This window comes from Bubalus bubalis, chromosome 4 (genome assembly GCF_019923935.1).
Source record: "Bubalus bubalis isolate 160015118507 breed Murrah chromosome 4, NDDB_SH_1, whole genome shotgun sequence".
NCBI classification, from domain to species: domain Eukaryota; kingdom Metazoa; phylum Chordata; class Mammalia; order Artiodactyla; family Bovidae; genus Bubalus; species Bubalus bubalis.
The window spans coordinates 150,016,957-150,040,175 of NC_059160.1; the positions used below are offsets into that span (position 1 = coordinate 150,016,957).

Genomic DNA, 23,219 nt, shown 5'->3' on the forward strand with positions numbered 1-23,219 from the left:
ACATTGTTGTCCATATATCCTTATGTATTGGTACTCTTGTGTATGTTTCATTTCTTAAAGTGATACTTGGAGTCACAGTGTGTGCATACATTTTTTATTTTGAACTAATTCTAGACTCACATAAAAGTTGCAGAAATAGGGACTTCCCTGGTGGTCCAGTGGTTAGGATTCCATTCTTAACTGCTGAGGGCTCAGATTCAGTCCCTGATTGGGGAACTAAGATCCCACAAGCCGTGCAGTGAAAAAAAGTTGCAAAAGTAGTACAGAGATTATTTGGCAGGAAAAAAAAAAAAAAATACTAATACATGCTTCAACTTGGATGAACCTTGACAATATGACGCTAAGCGTAAGAAGCCAGTCGTGAAAGGCCATTCATGTGAAGTTCCAGGTTAGGTAAATTCATAGAAAGGGAGAGCAGGCTGGTGGTTTCTCAGGCTGGGGGAATATGGGGAATGGAGTGTGATTACTTAATGGGTTTGGGGTTTCCTTTTGAGGTGAGGAAAATGCTTTGAAATTAGATAGTGGTTGCACAGCTCTGTGAATATAATAAAACCACTGAACTGTATACTTTAAAAGGGTGAGTTTTACGGAATGTAAGTTATATCTCAATAATGCTCTTATTTTTAAAAAAGTAAACAATGGAGACCCTATTTAGGACAGCCCAGGTTCCCCTAATGTTCACAACTGAGAGATGATGTGATAAATTATGGCACACCTATACTAAGGAATACTGAAAGTACAGAATCATTTAATTCCTTTTTTCCTGCTAAAATTATTTAAAAGAAATAAAAATCCTTTAAGTGTTTGCATATGTTTCCTTATGTTTGCCATGATATACATCAAGTAAGCTTAATACTGGTTACTCAGGGCAGAATTAAGAGAGGACAAAGGGAGATTATGCAATTTGTTTTTAAAACTCTGTTTAGTTTAATTTAGTGTAAAAGGGCATATAATTTTTTTGTAACTTTTTCCATTTAAAATTTCTAAGAAAAAAAGAGGGATGCTGCCTCTGGATATCCCATGACTAGACATTTTTAAGCAGCAGTTATTGAAAATCACACATGAATGGGTCCTGTGCCATCTGACTCCTTGGAGAGGTGAGTTGTAAACCGGAATCCTGTGGGGGTGGAGGGAGGAGCAGGAGTGTTAATCCGGATGAAAGCTTATGAGTTAGGCAAAACTGCTTTTGAATCCCAGCTCTCAGCCGCTTACCAAGCTGTGGACCTTGGGCCCATTATTTAGCTGCTCTGTGCCTCGGTTTCCTCATCTTTAAAATGGGAGTAATGAGATGACCTCTCACTGGGCTGTAGTGAAGATAAAGTGAGATCACTCATGCAAGATACGTAGTCCAGTGCCTGGCGCAGAACAGTCAATACATGATAGGTATTACCATTATTATTTTCCTTCTGGCTCAGTGGTAAAGAATCTGCCTGCCAGTGCAGGAGACACAGGTTTGATCCCTGGGTTGGGAAGATCCCCTGGAGAAGGAAATGACAGCCCACTCCAGCAGTATTCTTGCCTAGGAAATCCCATCAACAGAGGAGCCTGGCATGGGGTTGCAAAAAGTCAGACATGACTTTTAATGACCACCACCAACAACAACATTACTGTTATCACTATTATTATTTATAGTAGGCACTTCCCATTTTTTTGAAGAGTAGGGCATGGTGGCTATAAAAATCTAAATCAAGGGAAGTGACCTCAACTTTGCTAGGTCTACCATACTTCCTGATACAGAGGGTGATGTGCTCTTATGCCACCCACCTGAGAACTGACTTCATTCTTGCTTGTCTTATCCCCAGCTAAAAACAGACTACATTTCCTAGCCTCTCTTGCAGCGAGGAGCAGGGGAAGTCTTTGGTGGGACTTCCCTTGGGGAAGAAGTCCTTGTCCTCTCCCTTCCCATGGTCTGGATCCTACAGTTGGTGACAGGAGCCCTACTAGCAATGTCAGGTCATGAAGCAACCTTGAAGAAGGAAGCCACACCTGGGGGATGGTGGGGCCCAGACGTGGGAGCCTGAGCTGCTGATGGCCCTGGAGTCGCCATGCCAGCTCTCCTTCCTCTCCACATCTTTTATGTGAGACACACCAACCACTATCTTGCTTAAGCCCCTTTTCTGAGTTTTCTGTCATAGGAAAATAAACTTAGCCCTAACTGATAAAGAGTTCTCTCAGAACCAACCTGGAAAGCAAGAGCTCATGGTGGGAAGATAGCAAGGGCTGTGACCTGGGAAGGGCTGGCTACCAAACATGAGGCTGAATCTGGGCACTTACTCATCGCCGATGTAGAGCTTGGGCCAGACCTCGTTGACGTGGGTGTACTGAGGACTGCCTTTCCAGAAGAGACGCTCCAGCTCGAAAGCTCCAGGAGTACAGTAATCCTCAGCCTCCCCCTCCTCCTCCACCTTCGGCAGCAGCTTCTTGGCAGATGGGTAGACGTTCTTGAGGCCTGTCTTCGATTCTCTGGATGTCATTTTGGAGCCAAGAGATTTTCTTTCCTTTCTGCAGCTGGTCATGAGAGAGGATCAGGGTGGGGGTTAGCAGGGACAGAGTTGAGTAAAAGCTGATCTGAAGATGTGGCAGGGATTTCCCCGCTTGCTCTGATCCTCCTTCCTTTTCCCAGGTTGTGGAGGTCAACAAGGAAGGTCATGATGGCAGTTAACACTTCCCTGACATTCCAGTCCCCTGCAGAGCAAGCATGGTGCATGCCCTCTGACATGGGCATATGGTGCAGACCCAGGACAGACTTTGGGTCTAAGAAATCCCTGCAGGCAGCCTGTTCTTTGCCATTTTTCTTTTAGATTTTTACCCCTTTGTTGGTGCCTACTCTTTCCTTTATGTGACTGGAGTCTGCAGACTGAGGGCATTTTGAGCATGAACAAGAAGGCCCAGAAGGTCCCTGGCCTTCCAGACGCATGGTATTCAGTGTCTGCAGAGAGTTGTCGTCCAGTGGAAAGGGCACATCTGGGGATCCAGAACCTGTGAGGTCTGGGCAGCCAGGCATTTCCAGGGTTTCAGAAGTCTTGGGGTGGGAGGAAACTTGGCTGTGTGAGGGTTTGTCAACTTGTTAGAAGGTTGAACACAATGTTGGCCACTCTCAAGCTAGGAGGCTGGCAGTTGTGTTAATTTAGTGGTCATCCAGAAGAGACATTCCAAGCTAGAAAGCTGTGTCTGCAGATCAGGATGTTTGTAGAGCTTGTCAGCCTCTGTGAATAGAATGTGTGTGAACAGTTTCCATTGTCCCCAAGGAAATGAATCTCCGTGGAATTGGGCACCATGTGTTCTGTGGGCTGGGTGACCAATACACTCAGGCAGCCTGGGAAGGGAGGTTGTACTCACAGTGCTGGGAAACTGTAGGGAAAGAGGAAGGGGTGGAGTCACTGAGAAACTCACGGACGAGAAATGGGCAGGGAATGCTATTCATATATTTAACAGATCCTTATGTAGCACTTAATGTGTGCCAGGCACTATTCCAAGTGCTTTACAATTATTAACTCATTTAATCTTAACAACCCGAATTAATAGGTGCTGTGGTTATCTTCATTTTGGAGATGAGGAACACTGTAAATTGAGGATGTTTGTAATAGGTGATCTTAGTCTTCTGAGAAAAAAATAATTGCCGAGGGCTTACCCGGTGGTCTAGCAGTTAAGAATCCACCTGCCAATACAGGGGACACAGGTTTGATCCTTGGTCTCAGAAGATCCCACATGCAGCGAGCAACTGAGCCCATACACCACAACTACTGAGCCTGTACTGAGCCCACGAGCCCCAACTACTGAAGTCTGAGTACCCTAGAGCCCATGATCTGCAACAAGAGAAGCTACCACAATGAGAAACCCATGCACTGCCACGAAGAATAGCCCCCACTCACCACAACTAGTTAAAGTTCACACGTAGCAATGAGGACCCAGTGCTGCCAAAAATAAATAAGTGAAGGAATAAATTTTTTTTTTAATTGCTGAGAGGGCAGGGGTCAGAGTGGAGAATACAGCATGAGGAGGGGCAGGCCCCAGGGACTTAAAAATGTAAAAAATCCCTGGGAACTTCAAAGACCAGTAGCATCCTATTGAAAGGACCCAGAGCACATCTCGGAGAGGCTCCCACTTATCAAAAATGGGACAGTTTGAACATGAATAACAAAAACAACTGCAGCTGATAGAAACACGTCAAGCACTTAAGTTGTGATGATACGTAAAATAATCATTCACTGTTGGAAGATGCTAGGGAACCAACTCATTGTGAAGACAGGTCAATAAACAGAATCCAGCAGTTGTTGTTCCTTTCTGATACAAACGCTACTACTGGGTCGATGAGGGGAATTTTCTTTTATAGAAGAACTTTAATAGAGAAGGAAGAAAGCAGCATTTTACATCACCTGAGGAGCTAATGGAGGCAGGAGCTGAGCACTGACAGCTGCGAGGTAAGAAGTGGCGGTCAGACGCTCCGGGCCTTCTGATGGAGGAACGCCGCCGCCGCCACAGAAGGCCTTTTGCCAAAGGAAGAGCTGCATCTTTGATCAGAGTCCTCAGAGTCTAGATCTAGCAACTGCTTTGCAGGAGATTCAGAGGACAGTTAAATTATACCTCGGGGTCTGATCTTTTAGAAATATGTAGTGAAATGTTCACGGATGAAATGATATAATGTCTGGGATTTGCTTCAAAAATAATACCACTGGAAAATGTAATCATATATTGTGTATGGGGTGAGGGGAATGGATAGAGGTGTGATGAGGCAGGATTTGCCAAGGATGAGGGCCGCACGTAGTCACTGTTACTCTCTCTATGCATGAAAGTTTACATTAAATTTTTTTTTTTTTTAGAAGAAAAGGGCTGAAACTACTGCTCTGGGAAGTTTGATTCAGCCAAGTTCACAGTAGATGAATTAAAGGATCACTGGCTAGCAGTCTTTGGTGATCATGGGAGGTCAGGATCTGTGACTTTTTCCTGCAGGACCCTGAGTGGAGGGGTGGGGGCAATGGGCTGCAGAGGCCTCTCTTTGGAGTCTGTGGAAGTGTGATCTAAAGGCTACCTCCCACAGAATCATCTGGCTCTTGAAGATTCCTGAGTTGTACCCTAAACCAGGGTGGTGTCTACGAGTCTGTATTTTAACAAACTCCCAAGTGAGTCTCATGCTAACTAAAGTTTGATAATAATTGCCCAAGTATGTGGTTCAAGAGTCAAGGAGCTGTTGAGTCAACAGAAGGGTAGGAAGGGTGCTCAATATGCTTTTCCATGTTCTCATTGAAGTGCAGACCCAAGTCTTTAGCCCCTAATAAGGATGTGGGACTGGGACAAGAGAGGGGCTAGATAGCCTTTTGCCGAGGTTCCCTGAAGATGCTCCTTTGTGTTGTTTGCAGCCTCAGTGTCTGACATGTAAGAGGGGATCAGAAAGTATTTATTGAATGAGGGAATGGCCTAGGGATTGAACGGAAGGAGTGAATGGATGACCGAGGGCAGTGAATAAGATTGGGGGCTTGTGCTAGGGGCTTAGTGGAGCTGATGGGGCAGGAAGGAGCCTTGGGCTAATTTGGAGGAGGACGGAAGGTGAGTGAGCAGCAGAACACAGGATGGACAGTCCCCTGCAGCGGGGAGTTACTCAGACCCGAACTCTGCTCTGGGGCATGGCTGCTGGCATTTGCAATCACCAAGGGAGGCATTATTTCAAGGAATGGATGGAAACGTCTGTGGAGGAACCAGCACAGGCACCCAGTCTCCTGAGAGTGTAAGCACACTCTGCCTGCTGCAGGCCTGAGGTGCTTTAATTTTGAGAGGTCTAGAGCTCAGCTTGTCCATGGCACCAGCTCTTCCTGTTTCACAGTGAGTCAAAGCTGGGAACTGAAATGTGAAGGTTTGAGCCATTTTGAACCCTGACTGCTACCAAAGTAGGCTTCAGAAGATTGGATTTTAGGGAGATGCTGAAGTAACTGCATTCTGAACCCTCTGCCTGCCTCCTTTGATCACTGAAGGTGACCTCACCCTTGCTGAGGCTGGTCCTCCTTCATTATACTGTGGAGGGAGCCATCCCCATCCCCGTGCTGAAAGCCTCGGCTGGATTTCCAGACAGAAGCGGAAGTGGTGTGGTCTACCCAGAGCAGCTTGGCACGCAGAGGGAGCTCTGGGATCTATTATCCTCCAGCATGTAGATTGAATGGGGGGAGAGAACAAAGCACAGAGCCGTCCAGAAACCACAGACCTGTAATCTTTCCAAATCCTGAAGGCGGCTTGTGTGCATCTCTCTGCATGGCTCCCAAATTTCTGGATCTCATAGAGGCCAGGAGCGTCTGTTTCCCAGATCACAGCCAAAGTGGAAGGGGAAGACAAACCTGCTCTGTTTGGTTTCCATAGATTTGACCTAAAGATTAACTGCCAAGGTCTCGATGACACATACAATATCAATCACAGGCTAAATGTCATAATGAGAGCTGGGCAGGTTGTCAAGAGAGGCCTCCAGGTTCCTGTTACAGCTTCATATTGAAAGGTTTGGTCCCAGGAAATCAAATGTCAACTTTATGGCTACTTGGCCTTTATTTGCAGCATCAGCTTGCCTCTTCTCAAAGGATGATAGACTCAGGCTCCTTCCTGGAGGGCCAGGCAGATAACAGAGGAGTTAAGTACGTTGGGTGTTAAAGAATAAAACAAGCAAAAGCCCAACTATTGGCCTCAGGTAGGAGCATTGGAAAAGACTCTGATGCTGGGAAGGATCGGGGGCAGGAGGAGAAGGAGATGACAGAGGATGAGATGGCTGGATGGCATCACTGACTCGATGGACGTGAGTCTGAGTGAACTCCGGGAGTTGGTGATGGACAGGGAGGCCTGGCGTGCTGCGATTCATGGGGTCGCAAAGAGTCGGACACGACTGAGCGACTGAACTGAACTGAATTGAGGAGACATCAGGGAGTGGTGCGGACTGTGGCACAGTGGCGAGGAAACGGCCCCACTGAAGGGGGCAGCAGCTTGCCATTCCATGTGGGAATGCAAGCCTATATTGGTTATTTTTATGAAAAGTCAGAAAGCCAGAGTTTTGTGGGAAATCAGCTGATTTAAAAAATTTAAGTCAGTAGGCAGCTGCACTAGAGACTAATCTTGTCCTGTTCCATTCCTCAGTTTGGATCACTGCAGTGGACAGCTCGTTATACACAAAAGACTTCGTCCCTCAAGCCCCTTTATTTCCCTGATTGAGAGTATTTTCTGGTCTTTGCACTGATCCTGTTTATTGAAGCACCTCACAACAACTTGTTCTCAAACCCTGGTTTCAGGGTCTGCCTTGGAGGGAACCCAACTAAGATACATGATCTTAAAACATTCTTAAGACACTGTGATCTTAAAACATTCAAAGACACTGTGATAACAGAGAACGCCGAGACTGAGTGGTACTTGACCTATAAGGCCCAAGCGCCGTTTCCCTCTGTGAAACAGTAGCCTTGCTTTGAGAAACTATTTCCAGGAATAATCAAAATTGGGATCCCTCGTTAATCCTGACTCCATGTCAGGTTTTTCAATGGTACAGCTTGTGTTTGATTAAAGGTTTCCCTTGCCAGTGAAGAAGGGCTAAAGCTGAATTTAGAAATATAATTTTGACACCATGATTTGACTTTGTGTAAAAAAAAAATTTTTATGGAATTTAGGATTAACATATGCACATGACTCTATACAAAGTAGATAACCAGGGACCTACCATATAACACAGGGAACTATATGTCTTACAATAATCTATAAGGGAAGGAATCTGAAAAAAAAGTATATATGTATATTCTTTGATATAACTGAATCACTGTACTGTACACCTAAAGCTAACAATATTATAAATCAAGTATACTTCAATTAAAAAAACTTTATATTATATATATATATATATTTTTTTTTTTTTTTAACTAGGGAAAAAATCACCAAATACTGTAAATAAGTAGCAGGACTCAGAAAGATATTTTTGTGTGTCTTCTATTTTGGGATTCTTTATAAATAATCATATTTTATAAGAAATAACCACATCTGTATTTTTTCACTGTGCTGGCCAAATAGAACAGTCTGGGCTGGAAGCTACTTGTGACTTCGGATTTATGATTTCCACTTCATCTGACTTGCCTCCAGGGCCTGGCTGTTTCCTGGGGCTCCTCTACCTCTCTGTCCCTCTCTCCCCACATTCACTGGCTGGTGGCCCTTCTATACTCTCACAGCCTCAGCAATCACTGAAGACTCGGATCTACAAGTCTCATCCTTCCTGAGCTTTGCCTTCTTCTTTGATAAAATGGAACTGTAACAAGAGGGATGAAGATGCTTCAAAAACACACACTTACCCTGGATTCTTTTGCTTTCTAAGGTGGAGGATGGAAGAAGCCCAGTGGAGAGATGCATCATTCATTTCAGCAGGAAACTTGAATATCTAAGTGGACCCCCTTGAGCCTGCAGAGATTGGCCAGGTAGCCATGTCCAGGAGTGAGAGCCACAGAACAGGCCTCCCGATTAACAAAAAAACACCATTGAAGGATCCTTTTGATGGGAAAAGGTGAGTCCTAAAGCATATTTCAGAAAGTGATGGAGTGAACAAAAAGCTAAATTATTCTGTACAAGAAAGCAAGGGGCATTCTGAGCCTCTAGAACATCCCCAGAGCGGGTGTGAGGGGACGGCTGTAGGCTGTGGGAGGCAGGGCTTGGGAGCCAGGTGAGGAGCATCCAGGGTACACAGCCACAGGATTCCTCAGAACAGGGATCCCCATGCTTAACTCTGTGGTTGCAAAGAGTCGGACATGGCTGAGTGACTGAACAGCAACCGACTGTATCAGTCTTCCCTAGTGGCTCAGTGCTAAAGAGTCCTCCTCCAATGCTGGAGACGTGGGTTTGATCCATGGGTCAGGAAGACCCCCTGGAGAGGGAAATGGCACCTCACTCCAGTATTCTTGCCTGGGAGATCCCAGGGGCAGAGGAGCCTGGCAGGCTACAGTCCATGGGATCGCAAAAGAGTTGGACATGACTTAGCGACTATGGCTATGTCAGCCCTCTCGTTGTCACCCTGAAACTTCAGTGAAACTGTTAGATGGTACAGACTGCTGTCTTTGCTGTGGTTTTGAGAAATCAAAGGGGAAGAGGCTTGTGTTGGTGGAGAGAAGAGACCAGAAGTGTGTGAAGCAGCATGTATAGTCTGATTCTGTTCTTGTACAAAAATACATTTCACCAAAACATTAACACTAAGCATATGCTTATTTTGAATGATGAAATTATATGAGCTTATTCTTTTTTCTAAGGAGCCATCTTTTCTAAGATCTCTTGTGATGAACATATAATACTTGAGAGTGTATGGCACGGGCAGGAAGCCTGTGAAGGTTCTGTTTGAGAACTGTTCTGGGTGTGGTACATGCACTTTCTAAACCTGTGGACTGAAGGTACAGACAGGTGGCCTCAGGACAAGGCCTGACCAGGAGTTCCTGCCATGACACACAGCGCCGAGCACCTTCCAGGCCATGTGAATTTCCCAGCGGCGGGGCTGTATCCTCCGAGAGCCCTCTGGTGGCAGAGCCAGGCCTGGGTCACATCACCGAGTCATTCTGGTCCCTCAGTGCTTCCCGGAAAACCAGAAGTGAGTCAAGTTTTGTGGGTTCTGAAGTGTATACAGTTTCTTTAAGAAAAAGAAAACCCAATAGGTGCAGGGACTTAGAAGAGGCCAGTGCAAGTGTGGGGTGTTGACTCTTTGGGGGTAAATCTACCTCTGAAGGACTGGAGACAGACCTCAGGTGGAGGGGGCAGCATCCATCCCCGTCCCTTGGGACTCTCTGACTCTGCTGAGCCTGGTCTTGGTCAGGCTGATTCGGCCAGCAGCAGGGCTGCTTTTTGACTTCACCTCAGAAGTTAGGCCTGGCCCTGCTCACCCCCACAGTCCACCATATCCCTCTGTTAAGTGCCAGGCCTGGGCTGGGCCAGAGAGGTCTCTGCCTTCTACAAGTTTCTGGTCTAGTAGAGCAGTTTATAATTTAATCTTCTAAAAATGAATCCTCTTCCTTTGAAGGTATCCTGTATTTATGGACATAACATATTTACCTTCCTAAATGCGTTGGGCTCTTGGGGAAAGTTAATCATGACACCACCCAAGTTGGGCTTGGAATGTGCCTTGAAAGAAGGGGGAGAGTAAAAATGTTATTGTGGTTGGGAAAATTACTCTATTAGGAGAGTAATACCTACCACAAGGGTACGTGGAAGGGCAGAATTTGGCAGCAGTATATGTATATGAATATACATGTTTTTAATTTACCGCAAGTCATGCTTGTCTTTATGCATCTTAAATCTGCGAAAATGATCCCAACTAGGAAATAAAAGTTGTGGGATTTTTAAAATATTAAAACCTGGATGTGAAAACCTTAGGAATTTTTTGTTGCCTATAATTTAATTCCTCATATATCAGACACAACCCAAGTTTAACAGATTTTTCTTTTCCTTTTGGATTCTGGCAAATATGTTAATAGGAGGCAATTATGTGAATTAATGTAAAATCCTTTTATTAAAAAAAACAGAGAAGGCTTCATTTAAAGAGGTAATTTAATATTCCTTCTAAGATGGGGTTGATGTCATTAACTTGTTTGATTAACTCTTCAAATGGTTTCAAAGTGCTTCAGGGTGGTAATTTATGAACTCCTAATTGATTTTTTTCAGTCTTGGTTTGGCAGAGTTGGGCCTCCCGGAAACCGTGAGGAGGCTGGAGGGCCACATGCAGCTTCCTTCCCAGACAAGGGGGCCGGCCGGGGTTGCCTTGACCTCCACGACCAGCCCCGCAGGGGAGAGGACGCTGTGGCACAGGGGACCGCAAGAGCCTCTGACCAGAGCAGTGGTGGTATAAACACTGCAGGCAGTTACACAGCTCATGAATTCAGGAATAGATGGCCTTTTAGCCCCTCTCTTTCAAGGGTCACTTCCCACTATGTGCCACCTCAAAATGTGAGGCTTCCTCATGAGGGGGGAAGATGTGGGGGTAGACTGTGGGGGTGCAGCCCTCACCATGGTCTCACCTCCCCCCCACTTGCCATCCGCACCACTCTCACTCACTGGGTCCATCTGTCTGTGCTGCGCAGAGGAGGCTCTAGGCCGTGTGAAGGCTGTAGGCCAAGCTCCCACCTCCCACTGCTACCACTGTGTTAGGAGCTAAGTTCTGAGCCCAGAATGTGTTAGGAATAGGGGTAGAACTGGGGGCCAAAGGTCTCTGTGGGGGTAGTCGTGGCAGACAGGATGGGGCATTAATATGTCTGAACATCTTCCTCTGGGTGATGGGGCTCCTTTGCTCATGGGTGAAGTACAAGCAGAGCTTTGGGGAGGAGGAGAAAGGTCTCTCTCTAATTTGTTAATATCTGGTGCCCATGCCAGGCTGTGATGAGACTTGATCCCCTATTTGCTGTGGAAGTGGTGGGTCCAGAGCCATCAAGGGTTATCTGCCCTGGAGTCAGGCTGGAGGGGACACACGGAGCTCTGCCTCCTGACACCAGGACCTGGAGTGGCCTCGTGCAGGCGGGAGTTCAGGCAACGAGGGAAGTGGGTGAGGTGTCCCCCACCCCTACCTCACGGAGGGCCACCTGAGCACAGTGGCTATGTGGCCAGGCTCTGAGGCACACTGGCCTTGCTGTGGTCTGGGCTGTGTGATGCTGGAAAAGCTACTCCAAGGCTTTGTGTCTCAGTGTGCTCATCTGAAGTGAAGGTGATGAGGCACATCCCTCCCCGGGCTGCTGCAGTCCAAGTAGTAAGTACATGGCCATGTGACTACCTAGAAGACAGGCTCTCTGAGCCGCGCCTCACATGTGGCCAGCCAGGACCCCTTGCCGACTCACAGGGTTGCAGTGTCTGGAAAAGGCCAGCCCTGGCTCCAGGGAGGGCAAGCTTCCCCCTCCCCAAGTGGACTCAGCTGGGCGTCACCAGGGTGACAGGAAACACAACTAAGCCCCCGGCCTCAGGGTCCCCTCTGCCCCTTGTCCCCTGTGAGGTTGTCAGCAGCCACTGGAAATCCAGCCTCAGTCAGGACTCAGGGTCCCCTCCAGTCCAGTGCCACCCTAGGACCGACATGCCCCCAGCAAGGGCTTCCAGCTCGTCAGATGGTGGAGGGCCATCGCCCCAACCCCCCAGCATGGATCTGTTTTTGCCCCTGAAGAGCCTCTGACCTCCCCCTGACTCCTTAGACCCTCTCCCACGTCCCACCTCCCCCTCCAGGCCCCAGGTTGTTCCCCTGTACAGGATTCAGCTCAGAAGCCCTTCAAGTGCTGTTGGCAAATGTCATTTGGTGGGAACAAAATGCTTCTGTTCTGAAGAAGACAAAGACGAGGGCACGATGGAAGGTTCGGGGCATAAGAACACAGACCGAGTACAGAGCCCCTCAGATGCTGGGCCTTTAGTGGGGCAGCTTCTCCACACACACACCTTGCACCTTCCCCCATCTTACTTGAAGTGGTTCCCCTTGGAATGTTCTCCGATTTCCTCAACATTCAGAGTCCCCCACTCCCAACTCTTGGGTCCAGGCCCATGAGGGGCCACTGGGGCCACAGAACAAGGGCCCAGGGTCTAATGGGAGAGCCTTGGTCTGAGATACAGGACATGGTCCCACCTTCCTGCCTACAGGCGCTGGTGTCCTGGTCCAGAGGCCAAACCCCTCAGTGACCCAGTCTCCCCGTCTCTACCAGAGCAATCATCCCCAACCCACCCTCCCACCAGGACAGGAAAAAGCTTCAAAAATAACCACTCTGTCCAAATGATGTTTAGGGTTACTGAGGACACAGGAAGCGTTCTCATCCCCAGGGTTTTGAGGACTTAGTTGTAATTTGTGCTGCCCCACGCTTGAGTCACCACGGGTGTCTCCATTCTACCCTCACCTCCTGCTGAGGTTTTTTTCCCCTCTACTGGCTAAATGGATAAATGCAGAACCTTGCTGGAATATGATATGTGAGGCAATGCATCCAGTGCCTCAGAAGGGCCCGATGAGATTTAACCCACCCTATTATCCTTTAGAAATGGTCATTGAACTGTAAGCTTAGATTTAGAGGAAGGAAAGTGGAGAAAATTTCTTGGGAGTCTTTAGGGAAAGACAGAGCAAGAAGCCTATCAAACTGAGAAGATGTCAGCTGGTCTCTGCTGCTCCAGAGACCAGGTGGAAAGGGGTCCTCTGATCCCCACACCCGGGACCCCAAAGAACACTTGACTGAACCCAAGAGATGCCAGTCTCCCCACCAGAGGGCCTTACCTGTGCGCACTGGGTCCTGGCCTGGTCAGGAGGCGCTGGTCCGTGGGGCGTGTGGCAGCCGCACACCCAGCCACTCTGACTGGCATCCAAGTGCCTATTTTTAGGGTCAGATCTGCTGACACTGACCTTGTGTGCTGCCCAGTCTGTGAGGAGACCTGTGGCATCTGCTTGCAAAATGATTTGCCAGTGTCACCTGAAACCCTTGACTTTGGGAGTCCTGTACCTGGAGCACACACGCTTGTCCCCAGCCCAGCCACGGAGGCGGGACATGCGGCCACTAACGCGGGGACAGGCAGGGGGATTTCCTGGCTTTGTTTTCTTGGGATGGATGAGGCCAGGTGCCTGCGGGGCCCTGCCTGGGGCTCTGTCCTGGAGCAGCTGGAATGGGGGCGTTTTGCAAGCTGGCACAGTGCCTGTGCAAGGGCAGGGGGCCCCCAGCCTGGAGAACTCTCCACTCCAGTATTTTCTGGGAGTTGGTGGAGCTGTCTCTGAGGAGTGAATGGAATTATTGCCACATCATGCAGGGTGATCAGTGAACCACATCCACCTTCCAGAGAAACTGGAAGCTTGGGTTCATTTGCATTGTGTCCCTTCTTGTGAGACCTTCGGCAGGTGTCCAACCCATGCCTGGGCTTCAGTGGGGAAAATAATCATAATGCCACCCTCTTATGTTGTTATGAGAGTTACATGAAATACAGTGTGGAAATATATAGCCAGTGCCTGATACATGCTAAACATTTTAAAAATACTGGATGGTATTAGGAGGCCAAAAATATTCCCAATTCAACAGTCATTCCCAGATCTCTCTTCTTAGCAATTCCTTCTCTCAGCCTCCCATCTCTTTGGCCCAGCCTTCTTTGCTCCTACGTCCCCACCACCACCCCTGCTATGGTCTTCTTTTTTAGGGCTGCAGGGGTCGGGGGATAGTCCTGTCCAGGCTCCTCTATTTTTCTGGTAAAATCATTCCAAGGCTTCCTATAGTTCCTTTTAATGAGTGACTTGATTTTCCATCCTTTCCCATCCTGTCACCCTTTTTGGGCATCCTTCAGTGTGTGAAGGATTAGGGGGAGTGGGTAGGGGGTCCCCAGTCTGTCTACATCCTTCACTTAGTAGGGTCTCTTCTTATGTTGGGGTCATTATATTGCCCTCTACAACTTTGTATTCAGCAAACCAAAACAATTCGCATGTTTGATGACTGCCGGTTTCATTTAGAGCAATTATGTCTTCTATTTTTCATTGCGAAACTGCTAAGAAAGATTTTGCTTTTATTGATTTCTTGGTGCAGAGAATATGCACAAGGCAGAGTGCTCGGGATTTAAGCACACAGAATGCATTAAGGAGGTCAAGCTGTCAGGGTCCACACGTCCCTGCTGTCACGTGTCCCTTCTGCAATTGCCCCAAGAACTGGAGAAGTCAGAGATGCTGAAACTAACTGAGGCTGAAGAAAGGTTTCCATCTAGCTGGGAGCCTGGGGGGCCAGTCCCAGCCTCAGTTCCAAACCCAGCCCAAGTTAAGGGCTGAACTAGCAAGAGGAGCTGCTGAAGATGTAGATTCAGAGGGGGCAAAATAGCTAAAGACATCTGGGATGGATAGAGAGATAACCATTAACAGAGCAAGGTAGTATTTCACACTGTCTAGAAGGATGGCCAAGGAAAGATTGATGTGTGTTGCTGGATTATCACCTCCACTAGACTAGCCCCTAAATGCTGTGATCAGAAGACTGGTGACTCTCTCCCCACACCCTACGTGTTGCCAATCCTTCACACATTAAAGGATGCCCAAAGGAGAGTGACAAGGGTGGGGAAGAGTGGAAACCACATAATTAATTATGAGAAACTATAGGAAGCCCTGGGAAGAGTTGATTAGAAAAGAGTGGTGGTGGTAGGGGACATCTGGTCCATCTTTTAGTTAGCTGAAGGGCTCACCTGTGAGAAATGACCACTTTCTCTGCACAGCTCTCAGGGCAGAACTCAGGCTGTGGGCGAATGCCCCAAGATCTGCCTGTTGTGGACACAGCACACACACCATTATGCCAGGATGGGAGCAAGCCAGGTGACCATTGGCTGGACTCAGAGATGTCTCTAACTGTTTAAGATTCCGAGGATAATCCACCAGGATTCTATGCAACAGCATACCGCCCTAGTGCAGGCAAAGTGTGATCTGTAGAAACAGCTGTTGTTTTCATTGTAGCTTCTTAGGAACTTAACGTACATATGGCAGCACTTGACATAGGTTTCCTCCCAAAGCCACTGCCTTCTCTGACTCAAGTGGCCTTCTCTGACTCAAGTGATTTTATTAGCAAATTCCTTTCCCCCAGAATCTCCCTCTACTTTCTCCATTTTCACAGACACTACTCTGGATCAGAATTCCACTTATGTGCAGTGGCAAGGTATGGTAGGCAGAATACACACACACTCACACTCATGCACACCCCCACAAAGGTGTCCACATCCTAATGCCTGGAACCTGTGAATATGTTACAAGGCAGAGGGGAATAAAGGTTGCAGGTGGAATTAAGAGTGCCAATCACAAGATCTTTGAATAGGGAGAGTACTCTCTATCACCCAGGTGGGCCTGATGTAATCAGAATATCTCTTCAAAGTGGAAGAGAGAGGCTGAAGAAGAGAGTTGAGTCCTTATGAGAAGGACTCAGCTTCCTGTTACCAGCTTTGGAGATGGAGGAAGGGGCCACAAACTAAAGAACAGCCTCTGGAAGTGGAAAAGGCAATGGATTCTCCCTTAGAACCTGCCGAAGGAATGTAGTTCTGCCCATGACTTGATGTAGCCAAATGAGACCCACGTCAGGCTTCTGACTCCAGGACTGTATGAAGATCAGTGTTGCTTTGAGCCACTCAGTTTGAGGTGGCTTGCTATAGCAGCAGTAGCAGGAAAACTAGTATGTGATATTTGACTAGTACCTGACTTTTCTGGTTTGAAAAGATCCAGAGGTTCTTGCTCTGTGGACACCAGAGTTTATGTGGATGCTGAATCCAGCCAGAGCCCAGGGAGAGGGTGCCCTCCCAGATGGAACCCAGAGGGCCGAGGCCATATCTCAGCAGCACACGGGTGTAGTCTGATGGCTTGAGGTCCTCTGCTGTCCACAATGGTCTTTCTTCTTTCATGTTAAGAAGAAAAGCAAACAAACTGAGGCCCGTGTTCTGCAGCCCACCCAGAGCCCTCCACGGCATCTCCAAGGACTGCTGTCCTCTGGAAGGAGTCCAGGTAGGACGGCTCTCGTTTCTCTGGGGCAGTGTCCCCGCAGCCTTCTTGCCTCTCCACCTCACTGGCACATGCCACCCTCCTCTCCTCCAGCCTCACCCCAGGCTCGACACCGTGCTCTTCTGTTCTTCCTCCAAAGCACCACTCACCCAGCGCCGCTGCGTGTGGCAGAGGGGACCACAGCACAGAGCAGGAGGCAATTCCAAATTCCACGTCTGAGCTCCTCAGTCTTAGGAAGTTGTTGGCTGGGCCCCGCTCCCAGGGAATGTCTCCGTCTTGAGGCACCGTCCCTGCGCCTGCCGTGTTCACGAGGCTCCTCGCTGTGTGTACAGTCGTCACAGCTTTCCTTTCCTTCCCTCCTGGGCCTCTCCCTCTCTCCTCCAGAGCTCCCTCAGGAACCTCCCAGATTCCTGCTCTCCAGTGATTATGCTGAGCACATCAGCTCCCTCTTAGTCTCAGCCTCCCAAGCAGAATAAGCTAGGGGCCTCCCTTTCTTATCAAAAAGCCCACCATGGCATTTTCCCGGATAAGTCACTGTCACCCACCTGAGAGAGGAGTTTTTTTTTTTTTTTGACTCCCCTAGACAGTATCATCCACAGACCCTGGAAGAAGGAGCCCTTCGCTGAGCTTCTTTCTTAGAGATCCCCACCTCTATCTCTCTCTGTCTCTCTCTCTGTGTCTCATGCCACACACACACACACATATTGAGATGCTGCTGAGCACTCATTTGAATGGCTAAAAACAAGCAAGAAGCTGCCAGTGCCAAACCTGGGTAAGAATGTTGGGGATCGCAGCGACTGTTGCGTGTGTTGGTCATAGTAGTGATGATGCAACCGTACAAATTTGTCAGTAAAAAGACAGAGTGAACTTTGCTGCGTGTAAATTTAAAAATTAAAAAGGGTGTGGGCAACTCATTCACCCAGGGTCTGGCTCTTCTCACAGGCGCCTAGTGACCCATAACTCCATCGGCTTTTGCGATTAACGCCATTTAGGCCGCAGAGAATGTGCTTGCCCTTCCCTTACTCAGTGTCCTCGGAATGAGAAGTGACTGAGTCTGAATTCCGTGAAGGTTGGTGGGTTGTGTCACTGCTAGCTCGGGGTTCCAGAGAGGACTGGAGCCGGGGAAGCGGGACGGCTTATCCTGCTGAATCAGTCGTCGGCTCAGCAGGCACACGGACCTGGTGGTGCTGAGCATCCGTTGTGTCTGCGTTCTGCTCCAGGGCTCTGGAGGTGACCTGGCATTAGTGTGGTATTCCCAACAGTCACACAACAGCTGAGGGATATTTTGGTGTGTTAAACAATTCATAGACTTCTTTAAAGCATATATATTATATGCAGGTCTAGATGTAACTGTGAAGCGAAATGCCACTTCTTTACATTGACTACTAGAATTATCCATCATTTTGTTTTTGTAACAGTTGTTTATATAAGATTTAACAAAGCTTTCAGAGAAGTGAGTTAAGATTTGGGAGTTTATTTAGATTGTTTTGATTTAAAACTTTGATATCCAACAGTTATATATTCCTTTTTACTTTCAATAGAAACTTTGAATGTTTTTTTTAAAAAAGAAGTCTTAAAAATACACATGGAGATGTTTCCCATGTTTTATTTTCATTTAATTTGCATTTTGATAAAAATTTCTTTGTTCACTTTGAATTGTCCCTTTTATTTTATTCTTCAGATCAGCACTGTTTAAAAGATATATAGTGCAAAGCCGTGTTTGCAACTTAAAATTTTCTAGGGGGAGTTCCCCATGGTCCAGTGATTAGTATTTCGTGCTTTTACTGCCATGGCCCTGGGTTCAATCCCTATTCGCAACTCAGCCAAAAAATTTTTTTTTCTAGTAGCCACATTAAGGAGTAGAAACAAACAGGTGAAATTAATTTTAATGTATTTTATTTAACCATACCCCAAATAGTACAGTGTCAATATGTAATTGGTATAAAAATTATTGAGATATTTGACATGCCTTTTTCTATATGAAATCTTTGAAATCTGAGTATCTTACACTTATAACACATCTCATCTTGGACCAGTCACATTTCAAGTGCTCAATAGCCCAAGGGGCCGGGGGCTCCCATACTGGACAGCCCGGGTCACTGAGAGTGAGACAAGACCTTGTGCTGACGGGAATCGCAATGGGGGTTTCCATCTATCCAGGCCTGACCTACCTCCTTCCAGCCCAGGTTGTCCCCGGTGTGTGGGTGCCTTGAAGGCTTCTGTGACTCTCCAGGGAGCTTGCTGGCAGCCAGCAGGGCCATGTCTGCTGTGGAGCTCTCACTCTTGACATTGATGACCTAGCGATGTGAGGACTTTGTGTTTGGAGAGAAGACCTAAGAGCCGAGGATGTTTCTCTGAAATTGATACCTCTGTTTATCTGCCTGGCTGTCAAAATACTGGGAGTGCCTGCTGCCAACCTCCTTCTGGGGGGCTCTGGAGCCCTGAGGACCCGGGGCATGGGCTGTAGGTCGGGGTCCCCCCAACCCCCCTTTCCCAGATGACTGCTGTTTGAGCCCTGCTTGAGTCTGTCAGTGATCTCAGCAAATGGGTAAATTGCGTCTCTATTAGCACCTCTGTCTGCATGCCAGGACTTGTTTATTTTACAGATAGATGGCTGTTTCCTCTTCACGGCCTGTTAGTGCATCAAAGTAACATTGATGAGGCTTGACAGTGTGATTATTCATGTGTGGGAGGCAGGAGAGTGGAGGAGGAAAGGGCATGTGCTTGCAAAACAGGACTTGGATTCAAATCCTGTCTCGGGCACAACTCTGAGCTGGTACAAGTCCCTTTGCTTCCTTGAGCCTGTACATTGTATCTAATAACAGGGTTTACCTATGGGGTTACCATGCAGATTAAATAAAATGATGCATATGAAGCCCTTGGCTTGGACGCAGAAAACATTATACACTAGCCATTGCTGTTCTCATTCTCCCTCAATTCTGGTTAATTGTTTTTGTCTCCCACTGGATAGATTAAGAAGCCCCTCAGTTCAGTTCAGTCGCTCAGTCGTGTCCGACTCTTTGCGACCCCATGAATCACAGCACACCAGGCCTCCCTGTCCATCACCAACTCCCGGAGTTCACTCAGACTCACGTCCATTGAGTCAGTGATGCCAGCCAGCCATCTCATCCTCTGTCATCCCCTTCTCCTCCTGCCTGCAATCCCTCCCAGCATCAGAGGCTTTTCCGGTGAGTCAACTCTTCGCATGAGGTGGCCAAAGTACTGGAGTTTCAGCTTTAGCATCATTCCTTCCAAAGAAATCCCAGGGCTGATCTTCAGAATGGACTGGTTGGATCTTCTTGCAGTCCAAGGGGACTCTCAAGAGTCCTCTCCAACACTACAGTTCAAAAGCATCAATTCTTCAGCGCTCAGCTTTCTTCACAGTCCAACTCTCACATCCATACATAGCCTTGACTAGATGGACCTTTGTTGGCAAAGTAATGTCTCTGCTTTTTAACATGCTATGTAGGTTGGTCATAACTTTCCTTCCAAGGAGTAAGCATCTTTTAATTTCATGGCTGCAGTCACCATCTGCAGTGATTTTGGAGCCAGCCCCCAAAAATAAAGTCTGACACTGTTTCCACTGTTTCCCCATCTATTTGCCATGAAGTGATGGGACCAGATGCCATGATCTTCATTTTCTGAATGTTGAGCTTTAAGCCAACTTTTTCCCTCTCCACTTTTCACTTTCATCAAGAGGCTTTTGAGTTCCTCTTCACTTTCTGCCATAAGGGTGGTGTCATCTGCATATCTGAGGTTATTGATATTTCTCCCAGCAATCTTGATTCCAGCTTGTGCTTCTTCCAGTCCAGCGTTTCTTATGATGTACTCTGTATATAAGCTAAATAAGCAGGGTGACAATATTCAGCCTTGACGTACACCTTTTCCTATTTGGAGCCAGTTCTGTTGTTCCATGTCCAATTCTAACTGTTGCTTCCTCACCTGCATATAGGTTTCTCAAGAGGCCCCTAGAGAGGATTAAATGAACATTTAATCCTAATAAACCATTAGGTTGGGAGCTGAAACGCCCCCTGTGTGCTTCACTTATTTATTGAAGTGATGCCCTACTCTGAGTCCAGGCCCTGTCCTTGGAGCAGGAAACCAGGGTCTGCCCTGGATGAGCTCATTGCCCAGCAGAAAAACAGAAACCTCTGAACACACACCAGCAGCACGAGAGGCGAGGGCTGTGATGGGGGTGCACAAGGGACCGCGGTTGCCCAGAAGAGCCAGGAAGCTCAGAACAGATGCTCAGAGAAGGCCAGCCTTGGCACTGGGGGAAGAGGGCTAGATGGGAGCATCTGTGGTAATGTACCATAGGCACTCAACAAACACTCGCTGCACAGAGTGCTGTTACTCCAGACTGTCACGGACGTTTTCAGTTCAGTGCCAACCCACGCAGGTTTAGTTATGACACGTATCTTGTGCCAATTCCAGTTAGATTTGGGGGCATTGTCTGGGATAGGAAAATACACACAGACACCCATGTATCAATATATAAACATATGCACACACATGTATATACAAATATAAATACGCACAGCCGTATAGATACACATGTAGACATATATTAATATATGGGGGCTTCCCCGCTGGCTCAGTGAGTAAAGAATCCGCCTGCAATGCAGGAGACACAAGTTTGACCCCTGGGTTGGGAAGATGCCCTGGAGAAGGAAATGGCAACCCACTCCAGTATTCCTGCCTTGGAAATTCCATGGGCGAAGGAGCCTAGTGGGCCTACAAAGTCCATGGGGTCACAAAGATTCGGACAAGTTTAGCGAATAAAACACCACCACCACATATATCTATAAGCTGAACTGAGCTAAGTTTTAGGGAGGGGTTGACTTTAACACATTGTGTGCAGTGGACCCTTTAGTCACAGGCTGAAAAGGGGCAGAATTCACCAGGGAGAGTTTAGAGAAAGAGATATCAATGAAGGGACTGCATACAGAGTGTGAGTAGGGTTAAGGGAACAAGCCAGGGATGCTGAAGCAGCCAGGTAGTAGAAAGCCATGGGCTACAGATGTGCCCGTGACCCAGCTTCCACTGGGCAGACAAGAACAACACTCTCAGGGCTGGCAGAGCAGCGAGGTAGAAGGCACCAGGGTCCCTGCATGACCCCTTGGAGCTGAGTCCCCTAACCAGTCTGGACTGCCCACCTACCTTCGAACAGTGACACCAGAGAGAAATAAACAGTTACTTAAGTCACTGTGCTTTGGACTCTCTCACAGTAACCTAGCCTGGACCCTAATGCTTTGAACAGCTAGTGTGGTTACACCAGAGTGAAGAAGATGAGAATGTTGGCATACGAGGGCCTGTAACCATGGGGCCTTGTGGTCATGGTAAGGAGTTTGGGTTTTATGCCAGGGAGGATGCATACATGATTTGATGTGCATTTTAAGAACATTTTGACCGGTATGTGGGGAATGGAATGTGGTGAACAAGTAGTGTACCCGGGAGGGGTCTGCTCTGGTAGTTCAGGGAAGAGATGCTGGTGCCTTACGGGCTCAACGATGGTAGTGACAGGGTTCCTGAGAAGTTAGAGTCCAGGTATTGGCTGGCTGATTGTAAAGAACTACCTGGTGAATTTGACTTTGAGGTATTTGTTGTGAAATGAAATGATATGAAGTACTTAATTAACACAGGCCTTAGCACATAGTGGTGCTGTTGTTTTAATAAAGGTTCTCTGACTCTGATGGTGTAACTTTTCCCTGCCCAAGTTGCTGCTGCATCTTAGGAAAGAAGCTCGTGTTTTCTTAAGCAACCTCACTACTTTGGTGTCTGGTCACACGGTCTCAGACTTGTCCTTGAGGCCAGTTCTCGAGGGGCACCAGGTGTGCCCAGGGCCTGGAGAGACCCTCACTGCCACAGTCAGTCTGGCTTAGAGCGCACGGAAAATTCACACACTCTGCCCTTCCCAGAGCGCCTCTCACGTGCTGGGCAGAGTTCTACAAGTGGAGGGAAAGGTAACAGCAGGAGAGGCTGCGCCACCATCCTCATGTTGCTGTTCTTCTTTCCGCTGGGATGTGCAAAGGAACTGAGGCCTCTTTATTTATCTTTAGCTCTTCTACCCTTCCCTGCAAGCCCGCTCCCCACCTGCTGGGAATTTCAGACACTTAAATTTGCTAAATAATAACATCCCAGCTTTCCAGTTAAAGGCTCAAACTCAGAATCCTCTTCCACTGTGCAAGCCAGACTGTGGATCTATTGTAATATGGATTGTGGAAGTAGTACATCAGGGTTTGCTGCAAGAGCCATAAAGGTGGGGAGGGAGCCTTGATGCTGTGGGGCCCCTTGAGCCTGGCTGCTGCTCATGTCCGGCAAAATGTCTGCCTTCCAGAAAAAATAAGTAAAGATTGCAAGGCACTCTCTATACCTTTCACTTCGTCCCCGGGACCCTGTCTTAGAGAATGGGGGTCACCACTCCTGCCCCTCCTCTACTACTTGTTCTCTCCAGTCACTCACTGACTTTTTCTTTCTCACCGGAAAATCCTCTGGGCCTCCTCTTACTGGATTTGGCCTCTTTTTCCCATTTGTCAGGGGCTATAAAAGTGAAGTGACTTCCAGGTAGGGTTGACTGATTCACAAATACATTTTTATTTTACGCATCTCCTCTGCAGGCTTCCCTAGTGGCCCAGTGGTAAAGAATCCACTGCCAATGCAGAAGACTTGGGTTCGATCCCTGGATTGGGAAAATCATCTGGAGAAGGAAATGGCAACCCACTCTAGTATTCTTGCCCGGGAAATCCCATGTACAGAGGAGCCTGGCGGCTGCAGTCCACAGGGGTCATAGAAGAGTCAG

At 47.6% G+C, this 23,219-nt stretch overlaps 2 protein-coding genes across 2 annotated transcripts in view; one reads left to right on the forward strand and one right to left on the reverse strand.

Moving 5' to 3' along the window:
* Positions 1–13,352, reverse strand: part of DUSP29 (dual specificity phosphatase 29) — a 32,783-nt gene extending 19,431 nt beyond the window's left edge. Inside the window, exons 1-2 of the mRNA XM_006055854.4 lie at positions 13,202–13,352; positions 2,275–2,508 (exon numbers count right to left, since the gene is read on the reverse strand). Of these exons, the coding sequence (XP_006055916.3) occupies positions 2,275–2,508; positions 13,202–13,287 (320 nt within the window). The 5' untranslated portion in view covers positions 13,288–13,352. The remainder of the gene's footprint in view (positions 1–2,274; positions 2,509–13,201) is intronic.
* SAMD8 (sterile alpha motif domain containing 8) overlaps positions 1–23,219 on the forward strand; it is a 116,151-nt gene that overhangs the window by 18,955 nt on the left and 73,977 nt on the right. Inside the window, exon 2 of the mRNA XM_044942293.2 lies at positions 8,318–8,503. The gene's annotated coding sequence lies outside the window, so the exon portion shown is untranslated. The remainder of the gene's footprint in view (positions 1–8,317; positions 8,504–23,219) is intronic.